The sequence below is a fragment of the Solea senegalensis genome, linkage group LG3, assembly GCF_019176455.1.
Source record: "Solea senegalensis isolate Sse05_10M linkage group LG3, IFAPA_SoseM_1, whole genome shotgun sequence".
NCBI lineage: Eukaryota > Metazoa > Chordata > Actinopteri > Pleuronectiformes > Soleidae > Solea > Solea senegalensis.
In genome coordinates, this window is record NC_058023.1 from 25598793 (window position 1) to 25621059 (window position 22267).

General features: G+C 39.9%; 2 protein-coding genes across 3 annotated transcripts in view; one reads left to right on the plus strand and one right to left on the minus strand.

Annotated features, from left to right (window-relative positions):
* cerk (ceramide kinase) overlaps window positions 1-6135 on the minus strand; it is a 40564-nt gene extending 34429 nt beyond the window's left edge. Inside the window, exons 1-2 of the mRNA XM_044021470.1 lie at window positions 6083-6135; window positions 4094-4397 (exon numbers count right to left, since the gene is read on the minus strand). Of these exons, the coding sequence (XP_043877405.1) occupies window positions 4094-4244 (151 nt within the window). The 5' untranslated portion in view covers window positions 4245-4397; window positions 6083-6135. The remainder of the gene's footprint in view (window positions 1-4093; window positions 4398-6082) is intronic.
* Window positions 6136-6260: 125 nt separating this feature from the next.
* The window catches only part of tbc1d22a (TBC1 domain family, member 22a), a 118684-nt gene continuing 102677 nt past the window's right edge, over window positions 6261-22267 (plus strand). For both annotated transcript variants that reach the window (XM_044021724.1, XM_044021723.1), the window contains exons 1-5: window positions 6261-6455; window positions 6923-6979; window positions 9971-10154; window positions 10935-11214; window positions 13899-14081. In XM_044021724.1, coding sequence (XP_043877659.1) covers window positions 6394-6455; window positions 6923-6979; window positions 9971-10154; window positions 10935-11214; window positions 13899-14081 — 766 coding nt within the window. In that variant the 5' untranslated portion in view covers window positions 6261-6393. The remainder of the gene's footprint in view (window positions 6456-6922; window positions 6980-9970; window positions 10155-10934; window positions 11215-13898; window positions 14082-22267) is intronic.

Below are 22267 nucleotides of genomic sequence, written 5' to 3' on the forward strand. Positions count from 1 at the left end.
TTCAGTGTAATATATCTGTTTTTTTTTTTTAAGGGGAATTCTGTGTCACTGATTCCACCACGTTTTCCAAAACCTCTAGTGTCACTATACTATAAGTGATTTTGTAAGGCCTTAGGTCTGTTTCCAGTTTTACTTTGTAGTAGGGCAAATATCTTAACACCCTAAGGCCAAGAGAGATATCCAGGCTTAGAGGGCCCGAGGAAGCTCTCTCCTCACTAAGTAAAGTGATTTGGAGGAAAGGGGAGACGCTCTGCAAAGCATATGCCGTGATTTGTTCAAGATTTTTCCCCCATTCTCTAGACTCAGAGGTCTCCGCCGTCCCATTGATTGGACTGTCTGTGAGAGTGAGAAAAATAACACTCCCGACTTGGGTACCCGGTCATGTGCTCTGCAGAACACATCTGATTCTCAGACTCCACCAAATCCACTTAAATGTCAAGCAGTAACATACGTTATGTGGCGCAAGCCAAAACATCAAGGCCAGATTGATGTTTACCTCTCATGGCAATTCCTCTTGACATTTATGGGACTTCTGCATCAGTTTGATGTTGGGCAGAAACTGGAAATACAGACTGAGGGCAACCTGTCGACTTTGAGTCGGCTAAAATACAAAGTTTCTCTTCATCTCCTACTTTACAATTGCACTTCTCCCAATAACGCAGCTTGATTATGTTTACTTTTCAATTTCAGCTAAATAAATTGGAAATTTTCATGGTAAGCACAAAGAGAAACATTCCATCCCGCTACTGACTTACTCCATTTGTATTTTTAGCTTTTGTATGCACTCAGACACTCTGTACCTCAAGGTAATTTATATCACCACTGACAGCTGTGAGGTTTTACTGCTCCAAATCCAAGGTAAACACACACACACAGACACAGACATAACCATGCCAATGGGGAAGTGTGGAGTGTTGGAGCAGTCGATGATGTAAGTCGTCAACATGTACGATACATGGAGTCCAGGAGTAGAGAATTTCTCCTTTAATTAGGTCCAAAGACCTGCCCCTGTCTTTACATCAGTCACTGATTAATTACACTGGATTGACCATCTGCTCAAAGACCACACTAGAGAAAGGTAAACACACTTAGCCTCTTTAGCTTGTTTCAGCACATTTGGTTTTCTTTAAATTAAAGGTGACAACATCACTTTTCTTTTTTTCTTTTTTCTTTTATCCAAAGTCATTAAATATTTATTACTGGCAAACACTTTTTCTTTGAGCCCTATCATGAGGGTAAACGGACCTGTTCTTGTCACAATCATCACTGCAGGGGATTCTGATGTGGCTGCGTTGAACATTGACTCAATAAATGAAGGTCTTTATGGCAGGTTATTATAGGGCACTTGATACCACTTTGAGGAAGGTCAATGGCCAGGCTTAAACTCAAGTGTGCAGTGCCAGCAGTAATCACACCACTCGACGTGGTACAGTAATTGCAGACCGGGGACCTCATCTAGATGAACAAACATTAGCCTCGAGAGGTTACATGGGTGCCTGGATTAAGTGGGGGTTTTTTTTGTGTGGAAGGGTGGAATTGAGGGTAGGGTGGAATGGACTAAAATTTGGAGCGCCGCTCAACAACAGCATTCACAACCTGAAATACAGACCATTAATCTGGTGCATGTAGGGAGTCTCTCTACTTTGATGGGACCCCGGCCTGGATTAAGTTGCACTGCTGTCAATAAACACGACACCGCAGAAATTACTCCAAGGGAACCATTTCAGAAACTCTTGACGCAACAGACCATTTGCTCCAAGACTATATTTGGTCACTGTTGTAAAGACATAACAGTAGACACAGATAAGCATGCTGGTACTTTTCCTCAGAGCCGGTGTTTTTCTTGTGCCATAATAAGTAACCCTGTCACCCTGCAAGAGCGCTTATCATGACACCGTCTCATGAGAAGGAATCTTAATCACTTTGTTTGAAAGTGAGGAGACAGAGGAAGTATGCGCACGACGTTATCATACCGTTAAAATAAAGACATGTCATTTCTCCATGAAAACTGCATTGCTGTAGCAAAAGGCTAATATAAACATGGCGTTTTGCTATTGCAATAAATTAAATCACAATGAGAAATAAAGGTCAAAGCGTTTCAGCTTTAAAGTCCGAGTTCAGGAGGGAGCACTTTTAAAAGGTTTTAGGAAGTCGGTGTAAATTGCAGCATTGAATATCTTATCGTGAATTATCAACACACCCATTTATTGAAGCTAAAAACAGATTACTGTAGAACCTGGATGACAACCACATCCTTCATGGATCCTGTTCCTGTGAACAGCAGTGTTATAAAACATTGTTCAACCTCAACTCAACATCATCACCATTGCATTTTACAAAAAAAAAATAAAAAAATAGTGATATAAAAGCCGACTTTCCGGGGGCTTTTAGCTCTGCGGTGGAAACACGATTCACAAAGCCCTTCTCTGGGGAAAGTTCCTGGAACTTTTGGTGGAAAAGGTTGGTGAAAGGTTTTGCCCGAGTTATACATAGCTGCTTTCAGATTAGTGAAAGATAAATAAGGTATAAGCAAAAATGTCTGAGTCTGAGCCTCTGAAGAGTCAGTCCAACAAGCTCCTTCTGCTTTGGGATCATGTCTGTTTGGGGGAAATTTTACCTCCTTTATAGTCATGAAGAAACTCTCTGGAATAAAAACTCAAAACTTAACAAATGGAAGCGTTTCAAGGAGCTCACTGAGGCAGACAGCTTTGAGGGACAAGTCAGTTAAAGAAAAAAAGAAAAAAAAGAAGTAGAGTGAATTCATGGGAGACATTCCGTATCAGATACCTGTCAACCTTTAGTACTTTTTGCTTGTAAGAAACAAAGCCTTCTAATTATCTCAGACTGGGAACTTTCCACCACTGTGACCTGCTCTTGTCAGTGAACAGACACAAACTACAGTGTTTACATGACCTGACTGTTCCTCCCTCAACACGTGCACAGTCCTGATAAGGAGAGCAGAATTGGCAGACAGGTTTCTATTACTTTTTTTTTTTTTTGCATGAGTGACAATGGGTATAATTACCTCAGGCAAAATATTTAATAGGCACCAGTGGCTCTTTTGTTTAAGGAGCCCGTGGTATTTGCACATTGACAAGACCATGGTGATCTTATTTTATCGCGCTTGTACTGAAGTGGTTTCATCTTCTAGCCTGGTGTCATGGTTTGGACACTTTGTCTCTTTAAAACTAAGGTTGGCTGCAGTTCAACACAGCATTCCTGCATACAAGACACTCTCACTCACTCACTCATTTCGCAGTTGGTGCTGGTGCCAATGCAAATTTATACCTGTTAAGTTCTCAACCTTGGGTTGGTAATGCTCTATCATGTTTTAAATTTAGTGACACGGCGAATTTTGAACAGAAACTTGACTTAAAAAGTTCTGCCCAAATCAAAACAAAAGTGTCGACATCTTTCAGAAAAATCGCAACTCGATATTTCGTCCTAAATCATTCAGCCCTGCTTACTGCAAAGTGAATTTGAGCTTCCCTCTGGTCAGAGGTTTCACATTACTTATTCACTTAACTGAATAAGTAATATTGAACATTATTCATTGATATAGTTGATATAATTGTTTATTCTATTGCTCCAGTGTACTGCTGTTATGTATTTTAGGTCTTCATAAGCGGAACCTGGAGCACCTTTATCATCATCAACATCGTTTCCATTACATTGCAATTTGACTTGAGATTCATATTTACAAATTTTCACATGAGATACTATCAAATGATTGACTTTTATAATGCAATAATGACAAGGTAATGATTGCTACCAAAAAGTGATTCAGTGTTTTTTATTAAAACTGATATTTTATTAAATTGCAGCCTTTGTAATTTAAAATCACCCCACTTTTAAGCCCTAGATTTTTATTTTACAACATTTTGCAAAAGATATTTCAGTTTTAAAACTACAAAAAATCAAATAATCGACTTATTTACTGAAAATAATAAGCTTTATTGCATTGTATTTATGATGTGTTGACCTGTTATGGATGTTTGTTTTCACTTTAATTGAAAAACTACTTTTAATAACTTATGACACGTGCATTAAATGTCAGCACAGCTCTTTCTCGGACCCATTCACTCTGACTTACCTGTGTCAGACAAACTGCTGAAGCCTGACCTCCGTCTTCTGCTCTTCTCAGTTTCCTTCCAAGCCAGCACACTCCGGTTTAAAGCCACTTCCACCAGCCTGTTCTTCAGGAAGAGCCTCGAGCACAGTAACCGGGGCTGCTCTTTCTCCATAATGTCACTCCAACGCGCTCAGTCGATGTCCTGTAGTCCTGTAGTTTCTTCTCATGACAACTTTATCACGGCCCAGCTCGGCACAGCACTGCGCGTATCCGCGTGGCGGTGTGCTGAGTAAAAGTGCCGGTGTCCCGTCACAGCAAGACTGAGCTGTCAGCAGAAGAGAGGACCTTACACAAAGATCGTGTATGAGCAAGATAACTCACTCCGTGGCAAAGCATGGACAAGGCTTGCTTTCCAACATGGACTGTCATACAGCGCTCTGTGACAAATATGGCGTGTAAATAAACGAATAGATAGCCATGTTTATTTATGACAACAGGCTTAGTGTTCTAAAATATGGAGAAAAATACCTATTTCAACTGAGAAATTAGGCAAGTGGACTTAATTAATGTAATTGGTACTTTTATGTTGTTAATATTACTGTACTTACTGAAGAATTTAGTAGTTGCACAGCACACATTTCCCTACAGTGACAATAAAGTGAAAGTCACAATAATACATTTATAATATCATATTTATTGTGATAGATGATAGATGTGAGATGTATGATATAATGTATCATACATCTTGGTCACAAAGTACTTATTATTGAAGCATTTAATAGTTGCACAGCACACATTTCCCCACAGTGACAATAAAGTCACAATAATCAAGTTATAATATCATATCTTATTATAATGTATACATGTTGGTTACAATGAATGATTAAAAAACATGACTAAATGACGTTTGACTAAAAACATGCAGAGCAAAAAAACAAAACAAAACTTTTTGAGTCTTTCATTTTAAAGATTTCTTTAAACCTGACTTTTTTATATATGAGAAACTTCCCAAATGCTTCTACACTTATGTTCCTGAAACTAATGCCTACTTTTTCAATAAAATAACTGTAGACTTTTCAAAATTATACAATTTGTGGCAGCAAAACATGACGACGGACTGACAGGTCTTGATCCGTCCCTGTTTCTATTTTGGTAAACAGACATTTCATCACCAAACTCAGCTGTGTAACTCATGACTCAAAGCAAATAATTACTTCCCCCACCTTTTCACACCGAGGTAGTGAATATTTATATTACGCTGTCACAACCCATCAGTATGAGGCAAACATTGGCATTAGCAATATGATTCTTCTCCCATGCAGGACCAATAGAAAGGTCTAATTTCAGCTGCAACTTCAATTTGCGATATTTGTTTCACAGGAGATGAGTTATCACATGCCCATTGCATCTATTCAGCTGTTACCATAGTGAGTGCAGTCAAATAATTGCATGTACTGATCATGTGTGTTTGCTCACAAATGACAGATCATGACTTGAAGGTAAATATATCAGGTTCATATATACATTTCCTTGAACAGAGAGAACAGAGAGACAGATGTGTGTGTGCTGGTTCCTTCATGTTTCAGCCTGTTATTGTGCATTATGACATCTTATTTATTTCGTTTCATGATCTCTGGTGTGTCCTGTCTCTCCATTATTGGGTGTGTGCAATAATTAACTGTCTAATCAGTGTGGGTGTGCTTAGAGGAAACCACATTCAGTGTTGTATAGAAAATGCCCATCTTGGTGATAGAAGAGATGCATAAAGAATGTCCCTGTATATGTATACATAGTTGTGAATGTGAGAATGTGGGGAATAATATACTAGTGGTGCCTGCCACACTGGTGCACAGTAGGTGCCATTTTTAATTTTCGCCCCTGCCCTCTCAAATGTCTGTGCACGCCACATAATTATATATAGCCATGACAATATCAACAAACGAATGACAATATCTTTTAACTGTAAACAAGCCAAACGTTACCAAAGTATAAATACATTTAAATACATACATGAGAACGTACTGCTGTGGTCCTGATGCTGATGGGTTTTCTGTCAACATAGCAAATACAGCGGGGAGCGACGTCAGCTTCTCCCCATGCCACCTTACAGCAGAACGCACTTATGATTGGCTGCCGCTGAGGAAGTTTCGCCGCGGCCAATGAGAGGCGCGCTTGCTGACCCATTAGACAGTATCAACATGGCAGCTTTCTGAGTTTTGGTGGAGGGAAGGTGGTGTAAATAAACACATAATTCGTGTTTCACAGACAACGACATCGTTCGCGTGTTCGTGTTCGGGACTGTCCGGAGCCGCGGAGTGAAAATGTCGAGTGAAGGAAACAGGAAACAGTTCTGGAAGCGAAACGCAGCTAAGGTTCCTGGCAGGTGAGTGACGTGTTCCCTCCTGCTGGCTAGCTTAGCGTAGTTAGCCTCACTACATTGACGCTGCACTGTTGAGCTTCAAGCACAACTTTCGCTGTCACGGACTGTCCTGTTGTGTTGCACACTGTTTACTTAAGTGGTGACCCCTCTTGCATTATATTAAGGTTTGTGGTCCATTAGGCTTTAAGACAGTTTTACACATTGATACTGTTTGCCAGCTAAGAGCTACATTGCTAACAGTGGCTAACAGTGAAGTTATTTACCTACACCGAATTCACAGATTTAAAACTAATTGCATAGTAAAATATTTACATCGAAGAGCAACCTGGGCTTCAAGTTATATTGCTCACAGACGCCTTATCACTGTTTAATCGGATATTGGAATAATTGGAAGCTAACGTAGCTGACTTGACAGCCAGTTTTAAGTGAACTCACACTCCATTGACATTTGCTCTTCTTTACTTCCTTAGCATTCAACATGTATATGGAGCACAACATCCACCGTTTGACCCGCTCCTTCATGCTAAGTAAGTTCAAAGCACATCTTTTTGTGACCTTGTTGGAGAATATTGAACATTTGTAAGGGGTTGCCTTTTGTAGTTTCAGTTCCTCTCATAATGTGTTGCAGTTTAGACATTTCTACCTGGAAATTATATTGTAGCTATTGTCATCATCTGTTCTCTTTATCCTCTTTAAAAAAAAACCCAAAAAAAACAAACTTTATTGTAATAATGGATGATAATATTTCCAAAAATCAAGGACAACCCCATCAGATGATTTTAGTTTTTCTGGTCTGTATTCAAATTGTTTAGTTTCTCTTCCTTTTCTATGACAAATTAATCTTTTACTCAGGTTCATGGTTTTTTGATGACACAAAGGACTGATTACATTACACTTTTATTGACTCTTTCATTGTATACATTCCAAGCCTAGCGAGAATGTGTGCGCAATTTGGGGTCAGAAAATGTCCCAACAGGTAAGCGAATTGCATGTATGTCCATGGTCCTCCACCGAATAATTATGAATTATGTTTTTTCATTGCCGATTAAGGGCCTCGAACAATACCTAAATAAATTAGTACTAGCCAACGGCAGTAGTCTGCCTGACCCAGCTTCCATAAAAGATTGGGTAGATGATATTAGCAAGTGGCCAGATATCCAGTCACCAGCTATTCACTCTTACCTTATAGATAAACCTAGCCTGTACACTCGAGAAAGTCCATGCACATACAAGGCTTACAAGGAACGTTTTTAGCACACCATGTTTACTTGTCAGCCCGTTAGCCGGCCGGCAGCTAACTATAAGCTAGCTACATCCAAGACCACAACATAACTTTAAGCAGCATAGGTTTCATATACGTATGTGCATTGACACACACATTTCTATGAAATCCAGGCTTTTTATCGTAATCTAACAGAAAGGACTGATAAATGATAACTTGCATGAAATGAAGTGAGCACTACAGACGCGAGCCTCTTTGACTGCAGTGGCATCACCCCAGTCTTCTCTTTTTAATGCTTGGAGCCACAGACAATGTCTCTTTTTTTGAAAGGGATGAGATCCTGTAGGGATTTTGAAGAACTTGCTGGTTCTATTTTCACAGCCAACTACGTTACATGTAGGCATCTTATGTGTTGGACTGTTGTACAAGTTAATGGTAGGAGTGTGTTTTCTGACCCCAAAGTGTGTGCGCACATTTCTGTGACCTAGCTCTCAAAAGGGTCTATTGAGCTGCTTGTCCCTTGATGATAATCAGAATATCAAAATCAGAAAAGGCAGACCATAAAAGTCCAGTGTTTAAAATTTAGGTGAAATCATGGATTTTCCCTAGGAAGAAATTGAAGATAATTTTTAAGAATAATTAAGCATACAATTATACCTGCTTGTATGAATTGTTGTTTTTTATTATACCAGAGTGAACCTTTCATATTAATATCAGGAGCTGGGTCAGCTTGATCAAGGGTGCCGTTGTGGACCACCATGATTTTACAATAACCCTCGATAGAAAAACGAAACATCTTTTAAATGCTAAATGCTGATGCTAAATGCTACATAGGTTTTCAAATATTTTGTCAGTGAATGACGAAAACTGCTGGCTGCAGTAGCTGATGCAGTACTACGTTCCCTTTCCCCTTGGCCACAGGCTGCCCAAATATAAGCCACATATACAAATCAGGAATGTGCACCCCCCCTTTTTTTTTTTTTTTTAAAGCATTTGACACTGATGACACTGTTTGTGATAGGGTGTTGCCATATGTGCTTGAATGTATGATAACCTCTCATGGATGATATCACAGTATAAAATTCTTCTGTTTGCACTGCATGGCCATTCCTGTTTTAGAGGAAGTGAACCTACCAGTAAATGTAGTTGGTTAACCAATGAGAGAACAATGTAAAGTTACAAAGATCTACACTTAGTTGTATTGTAATTTACTTGGAAAGTAAATTAAATGAATGGAATTATTATTATTATTATTATTATTATTATTATTATTATTATTAGTAGTAGTACTAATGGTTTTATTACATTTTTATTGATCAAATGTTGGAAGGAAAGCCTTTGCATTTGGATACAAAATCTGGACCTTCATGTTCTATTAATTTTACTTTCAGTACTAATTATAAACTGTCACTAATTTACTGTAAACTTTAATTATAAAGTGTGTGAAAAGTCCTGTTAGAAAGTGTCACCATTTACCCTTGATTTAGAAATACATATCTGAATTTGAATTTACTGTGATATATGTCATTGATGCTACCTGTTCTGTTTCTACTCCCCACCCACCAACACACCCTCACACATTGTGAGACAGTAATCATCTATTTCTTTCTTCTCTCTGATGTTTAATCATGTGCATTTCCTTAAGGGGATGAATTTAATTTGCTTTTTTTTTTATTAAAGAAGTATAAGTTCAGATTTTCAAGTTGTGATAAAACTTGGCTAATATGGAATATGTCTTCCACTTTATGGTAATTATTTTCTTTTGAACAAATTTGAGCACCTTATTTTTCAATCTGCTCTGTATTGCAAAATTAAAAGTTGAGTTTAATTACATTTTTTTCTACAGCATTTCTTGTTCCAGCTAAATGAACAGGTATCGTTGCAGTAGAAAGAAAGCAACTGAGTGAAATTTTATCTTTTGTACGTGATCAGATTCTCTGAGGTGTTTAGAGTATCCATGTGTCTTACAGTGAGTGCAAGTGGAAGTGCAAGTCACTGGCAAGTCTTTTAATAAACAATTTTAAAGCATATACAGATTGCAAGTATTTTACAGACATCTTTGTCTATTAGTTAATTGTTAAAGTCGTTACCCTTTTCAAAGGGCTGATGTATGTTTACTTCATTGCCCATCTATCAGTGTCAAACTGATTAACTGTCTGTTTTTTCCTCCCCCCTGTGCCTATTTACTTAATCTCCCTTTCTTTTCTCTCCTTCCTCTTTTCTTTTGATTCATTTCATCTCATTCACTTCCCCCTTATCGTCTCTGCCTTCATGGTACACTCTCTCTGTTCTCTAGTCTAATTAAAGCAGGCAACAAGCCTCCTCCTGCCACGCCAGGCAAGCCCAAGAAGGCGACCACCTTCCAGGAGTTTGAGAGCATAACCAGTGATGCCTGGGATGTCGGAGATGATGATGATGAGCTGCTGGCCATGGCTGCACAAAACCTCAACATTGAGGTGGTCATGGAGACAGCCAATAAGGTGAACAAACTAATGCAAAGACTTGTGAAAAGAGATGATGGATGTTTCCGGAAATGATGGATGTTTCTTGTTCCATGGAATAGTCAATCGTAAGGAGCATGACTTTTCTCATTGGGTGCATCTGTTGTGTGTGACAGCAACTGTGCCGATCTGCTGTGTTTTGCGTGTGTCTGTTGTAAACACCGGGTTCTTGTCTTCTGCTCACCTGTGATGTTTTACATAGAGTTTGCTGATGCAAATAATAACACATGAATTTAAATAGTCTAATCACAACTTAAGTGTGAAGCCTTACATGTGTTGGTTGGTGCTGTACATGTTTTACAAGAACACTATGTTGGGAAAATAAAAAAAGAATGGAATCAGGGAAGTCCAATGATGGAGTGCTTTAAATTTGAAGGCTTCATGGAAAATAGGTACGATGTCTGTTCCCAAAAAGACCTGTGCATTGAAAGGCAGCCAGTGTGTCTTCTTAGTTAACATGTGTGCCTCAAGGAAAAGAGAAGTGCGCCATAGCCATAACGCATCACATGCGTATCTGGTTTAAAACTGGCCTTAGGCCTTAATTATACTCATTTGCTGACTTGCATGCAGACAGCACCAGACACTACAAAGAAGTTGTTTTTTTCTGTCTGTGTATTTGAAATGATTCTATGCCCTTTTTAGTTAGAAATTGGATGTTGCAGTGGTTTACTAATACATTTTGTGTCATTCAACAGTAAACATATTCTACACTGTACAGAGTTTGATAGAATGCTCTCTTTTTTCCTATAAACTTGACAGGTAATAGAGAATCACAGCAAGCAGCAGGAGAGACAGAGGCTGGACGACTCCACAGAGCTAGAGCAGAGAGAAGAGGACACACAGGAGGAAACGGCAGAGGACGAAGAGGAGGACGAGGAGGAGGATGAAGAGGAGGAAGAGGAAGAGGAGGAGGAGGAGGAGGAAGAGGAGGAGGGAGACGTGACCAGCCCAGAGGTGTCGTTTGCCTCCCAGAGCAGCCCTTATACTGATGGTCGCCTGGTTAAGTCCCAAAGCGAAGCTCCAATTGGGTCACCTAAAGGTTAGTCACCACCATTGCTCACTGTCCAAAAAGTTTTGTGGCTCACCTGCATACTAAAACCTAGACTGTTTATCTGCGGAACACTGTTATCATGGAATATTTTGAAAGGATGCCCTGAAACCTCCATGCAACCGGAAGGCAGGTCTCATCAATCACCTCACACAGTACCTGTCTGTAACACTTAACTGAGTTTCCATTAACAGGTCTATTCTTGTTCCATGATTTTTTTTTTTTTATTGATTTTAACATTAACCTTAATAAACACGTGTTTGGGCAAAGCAACAATAATGGGTTTCACAAAAATACAACAACATGTCACCAAATTGACTATTTAATGATATGTTAAAATAGATGAGCATTTCTTTAATGACTGTTGGGGCTTTTTTGTTGGCTTTATTTGTAAGCTGGAGTGAAATATTGACAGAAAATGAGGAGGAGAGAGTTTGGGAATGACAAATTAAAAACATTTGGGAGTTTAAGTGGGGACCCACTACTCAAGACTTGCCTTTATTTGCCCTAACCATTCAGCCCATCAGTTGAGCATTCAATCCACAAAGCAGAGGAATGAGCATTAGAGATTGGCTAATGTTAACACTCACTACAGCAGTGCTACTGATAGACTGCCAATGTTGTGCTACAGTTTGACTTGTGGTTGTGTAGTGTGAAACTTCTTTCAAAACATTGACATGACACACTCAAGATTTTATAGCAGATCGTTCCTGTTGAAAGATAAACATTTTTGCTCTGTGTTCTTTCTACACTTATAGACGATGGTGTTTGCAAAGAGATGGCTCTACTGTTGCTTTTTCAGATTGTAACATCAGCAATTGCAGCAGATGGCACACATCATGAATGTCTGGATGACTGTTGTCCTGTCTGGCAGGTCATCTGCTTGTCTGCCTGGGTGTCTACATGTTGCTGTGTGTAGATACAGATGACACGAGCAGTCTGTTGCCTTCTGGCAGTTCCTCTTATCTCCTCAGATAAGATGCAGTATGGGCTTGCACTTTCATAATGTGAGCATGTGATTATGAAACACTCACCTTAATAGATGGGTCAACTGTAGGACATTTACAGTAAGGTACACAGCTTTTTTTTTAACTGTATGTTTATTTGCCAACACTTAAATCTTCTCTTCTCTTCTCGGCCAAGTATAGTAATAATAATAGTACATCGCATGACTTTCATTAGTGAGGCTCCATGTACTCACATTAATTATGGCAGTCATCATCCAACAACCATGTATGTAAGAGAGCAAGGGGTACGCATGCACACACACACACACACACACACACACCTGTTGTCATTGACAATCTCTGCAGCCTCTGGTTTTCCTGTTATACTAGTTCATGTGATCTTCTATCTTTGTATGTCTGTTTTCTTTCTTTCCTGTGTTTTTCCTTATTTGGAAGAATGGACAAGTGGCCTTAACTGACTTCCTTCGTTTTTCTCTTTCACTAGCAAGTTAAAACATAAAACTTATTAAATGTGCTATAAAAGAAGTAAATTGTGACAGTCACACATGGCTCTACTACAAAATAAACAGTGGCTTGCCCTAATAAGCTTTTTTAATTATTGAAAGTGCAAATAAAGGGGTTGAGAACAGATCAGTTGCCTTTTATTTGTGCCTGTAAAGACTAAAAGGGGTATTAAAATGGGCAGAGTTCCAGTTTTGTTAATTGCTGTGGAGTTTGTGTGACTGTGTCCTCACAGTTGAAATGTTGGCATCTTTCTTTATGAACGCAAGCTTCTTTATAAACTTTTGCCGAGTGCTATGACACAAGGAACTTCCCTCTCCGCACAGTCACCGTGAACTTGGCAGCTTGTTAATAACTTGTGTGTGCGAGAGCGACGGTTCTTTTTTTATTTAGCACATCTGGGGGAACATGTGGCCCCTCAGCAGACTGAATTAATGTGTTTGTGCATCCGCTGATGTAGATGCTTCAGAGAAATGTTGCAACAACTGCTGCTTTCCTGGAGGCTTATATTAGAACAAACCATTAACAGTAACTACATTCATTTACACCTGGTGTGAAAAAGATTTAAGCCTTCAAATAATAATGGTATATGGCAAAAGTCCCATTGTAGGTTATTGTGGGGGTTATTTAATCCATATGGCCAGTTTCCTACCTTTTAAATACTTTTTAACTATGTGAAGTATTTTCTTTTTAGAAAATGTAATTTAAATGAATACATTGAATTTGCTATTTAAAAATATGACACTTAGTGAGGCTTTGAAACAGAAGTCGGAGTATCTTTAAGTTTAAACATTAATTCAAAAGAGATTTATATGAGATTTGATTGGATCGCACAAAGGTTGCCATAGTTGAGTGAATACAGGGCAACCTGGAGCTGTGGAAGACTTTTATCCTCCACTGTGTGGGTGGATGAGAGAGAAATACAAACTTTAGAGCAAAACCACGCTCTTTTAAACAGGTAAACAAAGTTTCTTCAGACTGAGAGCCAAACAGACATTGGTGGTGAGACTCCAGATAGATCACTTGGTAATAAACACAAAATATTCAGTTCTACTACATGTAATGAAATATTTCTTTCCCAATTTGGCCAAAAAGCTGAAAACCTTCATAAAGTCAACAAAGTCCTATCCTGCATCCTGTGAAATCCCTCCGTTTGTGTGTTTATATAAGCCTTTGCCCTCCCTCGTGTCTTTGTCTGCCCATTAGATGCAGCGGGTGAGTGTGCAGCCCTCCACAGACAGCGTTCTCTGCCTCACCGGCCACCCGTTATCCCACTAGTGGCTCGCATGGCTGACCAGAACACATCTGGCACCCCAGCCATGACAGAGAGGGAAGCGTCCCGCCTGGACAAGTTCAAACAGTTGCTGGCTGGGCCCAACACAGATCTGGGTAAGAGATGCTCATCTAACAGTCACTCAATTTTCTCCCCATTTTCTCCCAATTTTCTAACCCCCACACACACACACACACACACTTCCTCGCACTTCTTTGCTTCTCACACATAGTTTGCTCACTCTGTCTGCCAGCTGTTCTGAGCTTTTAATGATGCTGTGAGGGAGAAAGTCATCCAGCCATCTGGACATGCAGATTACATGGAAAAAATACCACCACCAACAAAAGCAAATGACAGCCTTTTGTTTTAACCAATCGACAGGCCTTTATTGTTTATCCAACCCCAGAGACTTTGTTTGCTATCACTGCTACCCCCAGTGGCCTTGAAATGCTCGCAGATGTCCCTCTCCATTTGATTACTCTTCTCTGAAACCAAAACTATTTTTACAGAAACTTGTATCCATTTTGAGGTAGATACATCCTTAAAGATGGTCTGAGTGTACAATCAATTTTATTAAATAATAATAATAATAAAATAATAATAATAATAAATAATCCAAACTGAGCTGCCAAAATTAGTCTGGCATATTAAAACTCTATATATAAGTACTATATTTACAACTAAGAAAAAAAGAAGCTTGAGATGATTTTTTAATTCAATTCAATTCAATTTTACTTGTGTAGCACCAAATCACAACATACAACCTTACATTAAAAACACTGCAAGGGTAACTTTTCATCTCAGCAGTCAGGATTGTTTTAATTTGTATTTGCTAATTAGATTACATATATATATGCAGTGTCAAAGCTGCTGTTAGAAGCTCTCTTGTGTGCAACTTTTTTCTGCGTTAAGTGACGGATGAACATCTGATATCCTTGGGTAGTTTTTATGTGCTTATGGTGCACTGTGCATGTGTTTGAGTGTCGCCTCATAGAAAGGGAGCATGGAGTGGGACTCCAACAGCGAATTTACAAAAGTGCAGACGTTTGCAGGAGTAAGGGTTATGTGCCTGTCTAAATACCCTAAATATGCTAAATGCAGAAAGACTGTGTCGGGGATTTTTCCTGCAGAAATGACACAGTTTAAATAACATACCTGCCATTGTTAATTGATCGCTGTGGTCTTAATATACCACAACTAAAGAGGCTAGCAGGCATTTATCTGTGACAGGCTCATATTAGAGGCAAACCTTTTATTCCCATTTCTTCTCTTTTGATTTCTGCTGTTCAGAAATTGAGTGTCACTGCTGTCAACACAAAATCAACAGGTCATCTTTGTATTTCACAATAAAAGCCATCAAGTGTGTGTGTATGTGTGTAAAAATATAGGATTATCTAAAATTAGATTAGATTAGATTTTTGTGGTATAACATTAAAAACTAGCCAGATCAGTTCTGGATTAAAAATGTCATCAATGTTGTACTGGGCTGGTTTCACACTGTATGCTTGTGCAGGGCACGATGATGGTAGATTTGTTGTCTCACGCACTCATGTCCTTCACATCAGCTGTGTGAATCCTCTTCACCTGCTGCAGAGCTTCTGTGCTGCGTTTAATGTGACGTTGAACACCATAAAACACACTTGTAAATGTTCTAATAACTCCTCTGCATTCAACTAAATACCAGGATTCTTCAGTGTTGAGCAGCGTATTTGCAGTGGCTGCTCATTATTTCACAATGAAAGTATATATAGATCACATGCGGGCAGTGTGAAACGAGCCAAACTACAATTCAGTAATTCAGATTAAATATAAACCGTGCAGAACCACACTCTTTTGTTCGCATATTTAGAAAAACTGACCCCAGTGTGTAAATTTGCTCTTTAATTTTCACAGTATCTTTGTCACCACTAAAGGATCTTTTCTAATATGTTAACGCTGCATTCACATCCATCATGTGCCATCAGCACAGGCTGCTGATTGGTTTAGCTGTAAGTGTGCACATTTGTATCACTTGGATCACTTTGCCACTGCTTTACTTGCCACACGTAGATTACTCTTAGCATTGGCCAAGATCCTAAAATGTAAATGCAGGATTTCATTAAGTTTGAATGGCCTTAGTCAGCACAGTATTTCACCTCTGTGTGCGCGTTCCCCTTGGAAACTTTTTAAGCGAAACAAACTGGTTCACAAGTCATCAGCATTCGTCAACTTTCGGCGCGGCCTGCTCGAGCAGAGTGTATCGTGCACTTCAGCAGAGTGTCGCGAGACGTCAGCCGCCATTAAGGCCTGCCAGGCATCACAATCTGGCTGACTAAATTTAGTTTGGTCTCTGCGCCATGATTAGATAGCCCAGAACGGGTGAGCCATGCTGCCGGCTGCTGGCAGCATGAAAGATGAACTTCATTCACAGGACATAATTAAGTGAAGGAGTCAGAGGAGGGGGGTGATAAGGAACGGGGCAGAGGGATAGAGGCAGATAAGATAAGATGAAACTTTAATGATTCCCTCGGGGAAATTGGGTCATTGCGGCAGCAAAGAATGGGATACAGATGAGAATACAAAGTGAAGAAAAATAAAATTTCCACCAGTTGAAGTAATTCAAACCTGTAACTGAAAATAATCTGTTAATAGCTTAAGTAACTTGTTGTTATCAGTCGTCTTAAGACCTCGGTTTATGAGGTTGTTCGTCTGATTTGAAATACTGATATCATTTTTCAATTTACACACGAGCAGATTGTTTGACTTTTCCGTGAAGGGGGAAGATGACAAGAAGGATTAAACTCCTTGTCAGTAATGCGTAGGTCACTGTTCCCCGCATTGTCGTCTGTGACACATTTCCACGCATACAAATTCCCCACTCATACTGGTAGACACTGTCAGCGGGGATGACGCCCCCTTGTGTAAAAGAGAAACTCGACCGACTGTCCTTGACGCTCGAAGCAAGGGAGGGCTGGGATGATGCATTAGCTGGTCCCTTCAGTTGAACGGTGTCATTAATTGCCGCAGCCGCCATGTTTTTGGGACAAGCCATGGTGACATGTCATGGCTGCTTCTCTCCTGAGTCCACAGTTAGTCTGTGTCTGACTGTGTGGCAGGCTGTTTGAGCGCGAGCGTCTATATACGTGGCTCATACCATAGCATCGTCGCTTCAGTACGTTGAGTTGCAGGTTGTCGGAAGCACGAAGTTTCACTTTTCATGTCTGAGCTGTTTTGAAACTTTGCTGAAACCACTCAAAAAAGCCCTGCAGTGAGCTGAAGTGAAGGCAGCTTCACTCACCTGATTTCCCCCTTTTTCTTTTACTTGTCAACATCATTTCAGTTTTTATACCTGTCTGACTTTCCTTCACAATCACCTGTGCAATGCATTCAGATCTCTAACAGCACTGTCAGTTTCTCTCTGTCTCTTTAACTCCCCCTCTCTCCCCCTCGTTCCTTCTCTCTCTCTCTCCCTGCCGAGCCTTGCGACAGGTTGTGACAGCGGCCTGTTTAGCATGTAAGGTCATGTAGAAGGTGATGACCCGTGCACGTGCAAGAGTAGGGTGATTGATGTCCGGTTGATCTCGCCTAATTATTCCTGATGTCCTGAGGCGAGCCTGTCTGTTGCATGAACCTGAACACAGCACCCACTGTGCGTGCAGTGAGGAGGGAGTTCTTTCAGCCGGGGATACTGAGGAGGAAGGAAAACTGACTGATATAGCATCTAGTAACGAGAGTTTCACTTCTTGTCACTGCTGCTCTGTGTTTTATGTCGGAAGATGTCGTCTTTTTACACGAATAATCAAATATCAGAAGAATGTACTTGAATATTGAGTGAATTAGTTGAGCACAATCAGTATGAAATTTTTAAGCAAGTCATAAAAGCAATCTAGCATTAAATCAGTTTATAATATTAATCATTATGTTTTTAATTCCAATTAAAAAAACATGTTTTTGATGCAACATTCACGACAAGTATGTGCCCTTCTTGCTAAACTGATTTCCAAGAGTAGGCCTTGATTCAAACCCTCCTGCTGTTGCAGCAAAATCTATTTACATATGTGCACATGCAGATGTATTTGACTGCAGTGAACTTCAAAGTTTCAGTCTCTTGTATCACATTCATCCATACAGAACTGCCAATTAATCATCTGTAGGGGAAAATTAAAATCAAACCGAACAACATGTAAAAAGACATCGATTAGCTCGTCAGGAATGAAATCAAACGCCGCTCAACCCTTCACTCCATATCGGCATTTTGTACAGACCTCGGTATTGACATTCATCATTCGTAGAACCTGTCGATAAATAAACTTGTACACACAAAAGGGCTCGTCTCACCTCAACTGGGCCATTGTTTCCCCTATCCTGATTCTCATTTTGTTTTCCATGTGTGATGAGCTTGGAAATAAACGGGGCTGCTCTCCTTCATTATTTTCTTCCTTTAGGTTTTGCCGAATTAGTGAATATATAAATACGGTTTCCAGCGAACGGAGCTTAGCGTTTTTTTGAGACAGCTCCATGTCACTGGCTCGCCAAGGAAGCAAATATGCCAGCCTTCCAGTTAAGTCCCTCCGGCTAAATAAATAACAGTGAATAGTTTATAGTTAAAAGTGCTGTCACTTTTGTTCAGGTTGACACAGCAGTCTTGGTCCTCCAGCGGCCACCCAGGATGACATTTTTGTTAAGATGGTCTGTCATATTTTTTCCATGTCTTGTTATAGATTCAAGCTATTCATGTTTTCAGTTGCTTGTGAGCCACTTGCCCTTTGATAAGCAACAACGCCAAGTTTCTACCGACTCTCTGCATATCGTTTTATTTTTAATAGACTTTAAGACAAATAGCTGGCATCTGACATCAAGCAGTTAGTGCTGGATCACAGAAATACTGCTGTTGCTATGGCAATGATCCTTCTTTCTCTTCTCGTGGCAATTTATCCTTCCCCTTTTCATCAGTACTTCTCCTTGTTTGTGACTTGTCTCTTTTTTTCCCCTCTGTTTACGCTCTTTGTGGTCATTTAGGAGGTTCACGTCACATGTGAACTCCTAGGTAAAAGCATGCTCGACACAGACACCATAAAAAAAAAATCCTTTCTAGCAATTACAAAGAAACTGATGACTAAGAATGAAGAAACAACAAATAAATGCCCACATAACAAGACTATGCAGTTGCTCTTCTTTCATTACATTGCTTCCTGCCGGTATGCCTCTACCCTCTGTTGGGGGTGCTACAGCTCTTTGTTACACATCCACCACCAGCACCTGCATCACAGTACAGCTTCTCCTCTTCTGCCATCTTCTTCGCTGCAGAAGCTGTGGCAGGCCTGTTTCTTTTTTGCCATGCGTTGCTTGCTTTACTCGCTACAACTCAAGTGCTACAATGTGCAATCCTGTTACACAGCCGCCGCCATATGACAGGCTTAACATCAGCACTGTTTGCCAAGTTAATAGCCTGCCATCAATGTGGTGATGTAATTCAACTGAACTCAGTAATCACTAATGTGTCTGTGCATGTGTAGCAAATTTTTTGTGTGCGACTCTTTTTTGCAAAGTGCAGAGAAGAGATAATGTAACATTAGTCTGTCATGGTAAGTTCAATTTTTTCTCTTGTAAAGTCTCAGTACAAGGTTTTTTTTATTTGAAACCTCAATAACATGCATTTGCTGAAAGCTACAGAGGAGGGAAAGTGCGCTGTATGTTGTTTTCTGGATAATACGTGACTTATTTTTAGATACAGTGAGAATGCTGAATCTTAAAATCTCAGCATTTTGTAATTTCACTTCTTCTGCTTTAAGAAGTGTACTCCGCTGTGTCTCTCTCCCACAACAGCCATGCCAACAGGCAGGGGTATATATATATGTATGTAATATGTGCACATGAATGTTGGCGTGTGCACTGCCTTCGAGCATGTCCCCAGGCAAAACACCTGACTTAATAAGGTTGGTCTAAGCCCCAGCTGTCTTTTGTGTCAGTAGCATCCCAGGTTGCCTGGTTTAGTTTATTCATACGTTACACCATGTTGTCCTTCCATGTGAACCTGTAAGAGAAGCTTGACTGAACACACCTCAGCCCGTACAGTTCACATCTGTTCTCGACTGGCCGCCAGAAACTGCTGATTGTGTGTCCACTGGCAGTATTTCCACTTCAACCTGACAACTCATTGTGTACATTTTTGTGATTTATTGACTTATAGCCCGAGGTCTGTTTTTCATCAATTCACTGAAGTTTGTCTCAATGCTATTACAAGATTATATGTGTGTAATAATATAGTCATCTGTCAGGTTGTTCTTTCCCCAAGGCGCTTTGTAACTCCTACCCACATCCTACCACAAACTAGCACCAAACTGGAAGTTAGTTATAACCTTGTTTATATTAAGGGTAATGTTAACATGAGGTATTTGAAATATGAAATATGAATCACTTAAAACTCCTCAGGTTTTCAACACCATAGGACTAAAACTAACAGATCACAAGATGGCAAGGTTGTTTTGTTAATATTTGAATTGTTAATCCATTACTATTACAATAAATTATAGCGATAGTAAATTGATTAATCAATGTCTTAATATTGCCAACTATTTTCTTCATGGAGATGGCTCAAAAATGGCTGAGCGTGCCTTTTTTTTCTTTACGTACTATTCTCTGTTGTATAGTGTATAAGGGGCGACGTTAGCTCATTGGTAGAGCGAGTCATCTTTCAACTTGAAGGTTGTGGTATCCGCTAGTCTACATGCCGATGTGTCCTTGGGCTAGACACTTAAACCCACGTTGCTCCTGATGGCTGTGCCGGCAGCGTGTGAATGGTTATGAAAGATGAGTGACAGAAAATGCGCTGCACATAGACGGGCTGCATGAAAGTGTGAGTGAATGTGTGAATGGGTGAATGGCAGAACTGTAGTGTAAAGCAGCTTTGAGTGAGTCAACAAGACCAAGCACTATATAAATACAAACCATTTACCATTGATAGCAAACAGAACGGCGTGATGTGCATTTGTAGCTGTATAATGTGTTCAATTCAATTCACTTTTTCTTTTTCTTCTTCTTCTTTTTTTTTTTTTTTTTAAAAGTATAAATGTAGAAAAATATCCCTCCCAATATAATCACTACCAGCAAAAATGGCATTACAGAAATTAAAAAAATAAAAGCATTTTTTTAAAAAGTCACTAGGTCAAATATTTTAGAACTTGTTTCATCTGAATCAGTTTAAGGCAAGGCAGTCTCCATGGAATTGACTTTACAAGTCCTTATTATAGCGCTTTCCCACACATACACACACATTCTCACACCTGTTCACTCATCTATGCTTGGTGTCCTCTCCCAGCCATCTGGGCCATCCATCAGGCCTCCCGAGCAGGTATAATCCAGAGGGGAGTATCTTTTTACAAGAGTCCCATTAGTTTATGAGCCGTCTGCTCCCCGGCGCCATCACTTTGTCCTCTAGATGAGTTGGACCGTTCGGGACTCTCTTACAGTATTCAAGGTTTATAGGAGGGGAGCTTAACTTTTTAATACACTGCATGATAAAGGTATCTGTCTTGACTGTATTGTCTTCCTGACACTGGCCAAATGGTTTCAGATGACACTGATTGTCCCAGTTCAAGAAGGAATAGCATTCATCTGCTTTTTACCATTGTAATATTGTCCAAGGTGTTTGGGATTATGTGTCGCAGTATTTTCAATGTGTAAAGCACAGTAAATGGTGGTGTTCAGAAGTCTGAACACACTTTCCCGTTTCTTCCCTTTTTATACTTGAAAACCTTACTGCTAAGCATGTTTGCACCAAGTAGCACAGTACAGTTCATTTCAGTTAAGTACAATTATTTGCGTCTCCATTATCAAATGTTTAGAAGGTACCAAAATAACTGATCTGTAACACACCAGTTTTTGGCACCCTTCCACTGGGGTACCAAGAACAGTGGTCAGGCTCCTAAAGGGTGGAACTAGACTGACTGCAGTCTATTGACTGGTCAACAGATAATCGTCACTTGTGTGCGATGGTAGTGAGAAATGGCGGTGTTTTTCCATGCTGCCTTCTCAAACAAAATTTGGTGGAAAGAACACAAAATGCCCTCTGTCCTTCAGTGTTCCTTATTGTTGGCTTACTGTGTCCTGGTGTGATGTTACAGTATTTAGGTAGCTCGTGCAGCTGTCATCATCTGGCCTACACACACTGTGTCACAAACCCAAACCAGATCGAGGTTTATCACTCAAAACCGCACCGTGGTGAACTAAACTGCACTGTGTCGCTTGGTGGAAATGAGGTTCTACAGTACTCACCCTGAATATGCTGAGGCAAATCCTGTTCTGGAATATGAACCTCAGCTTT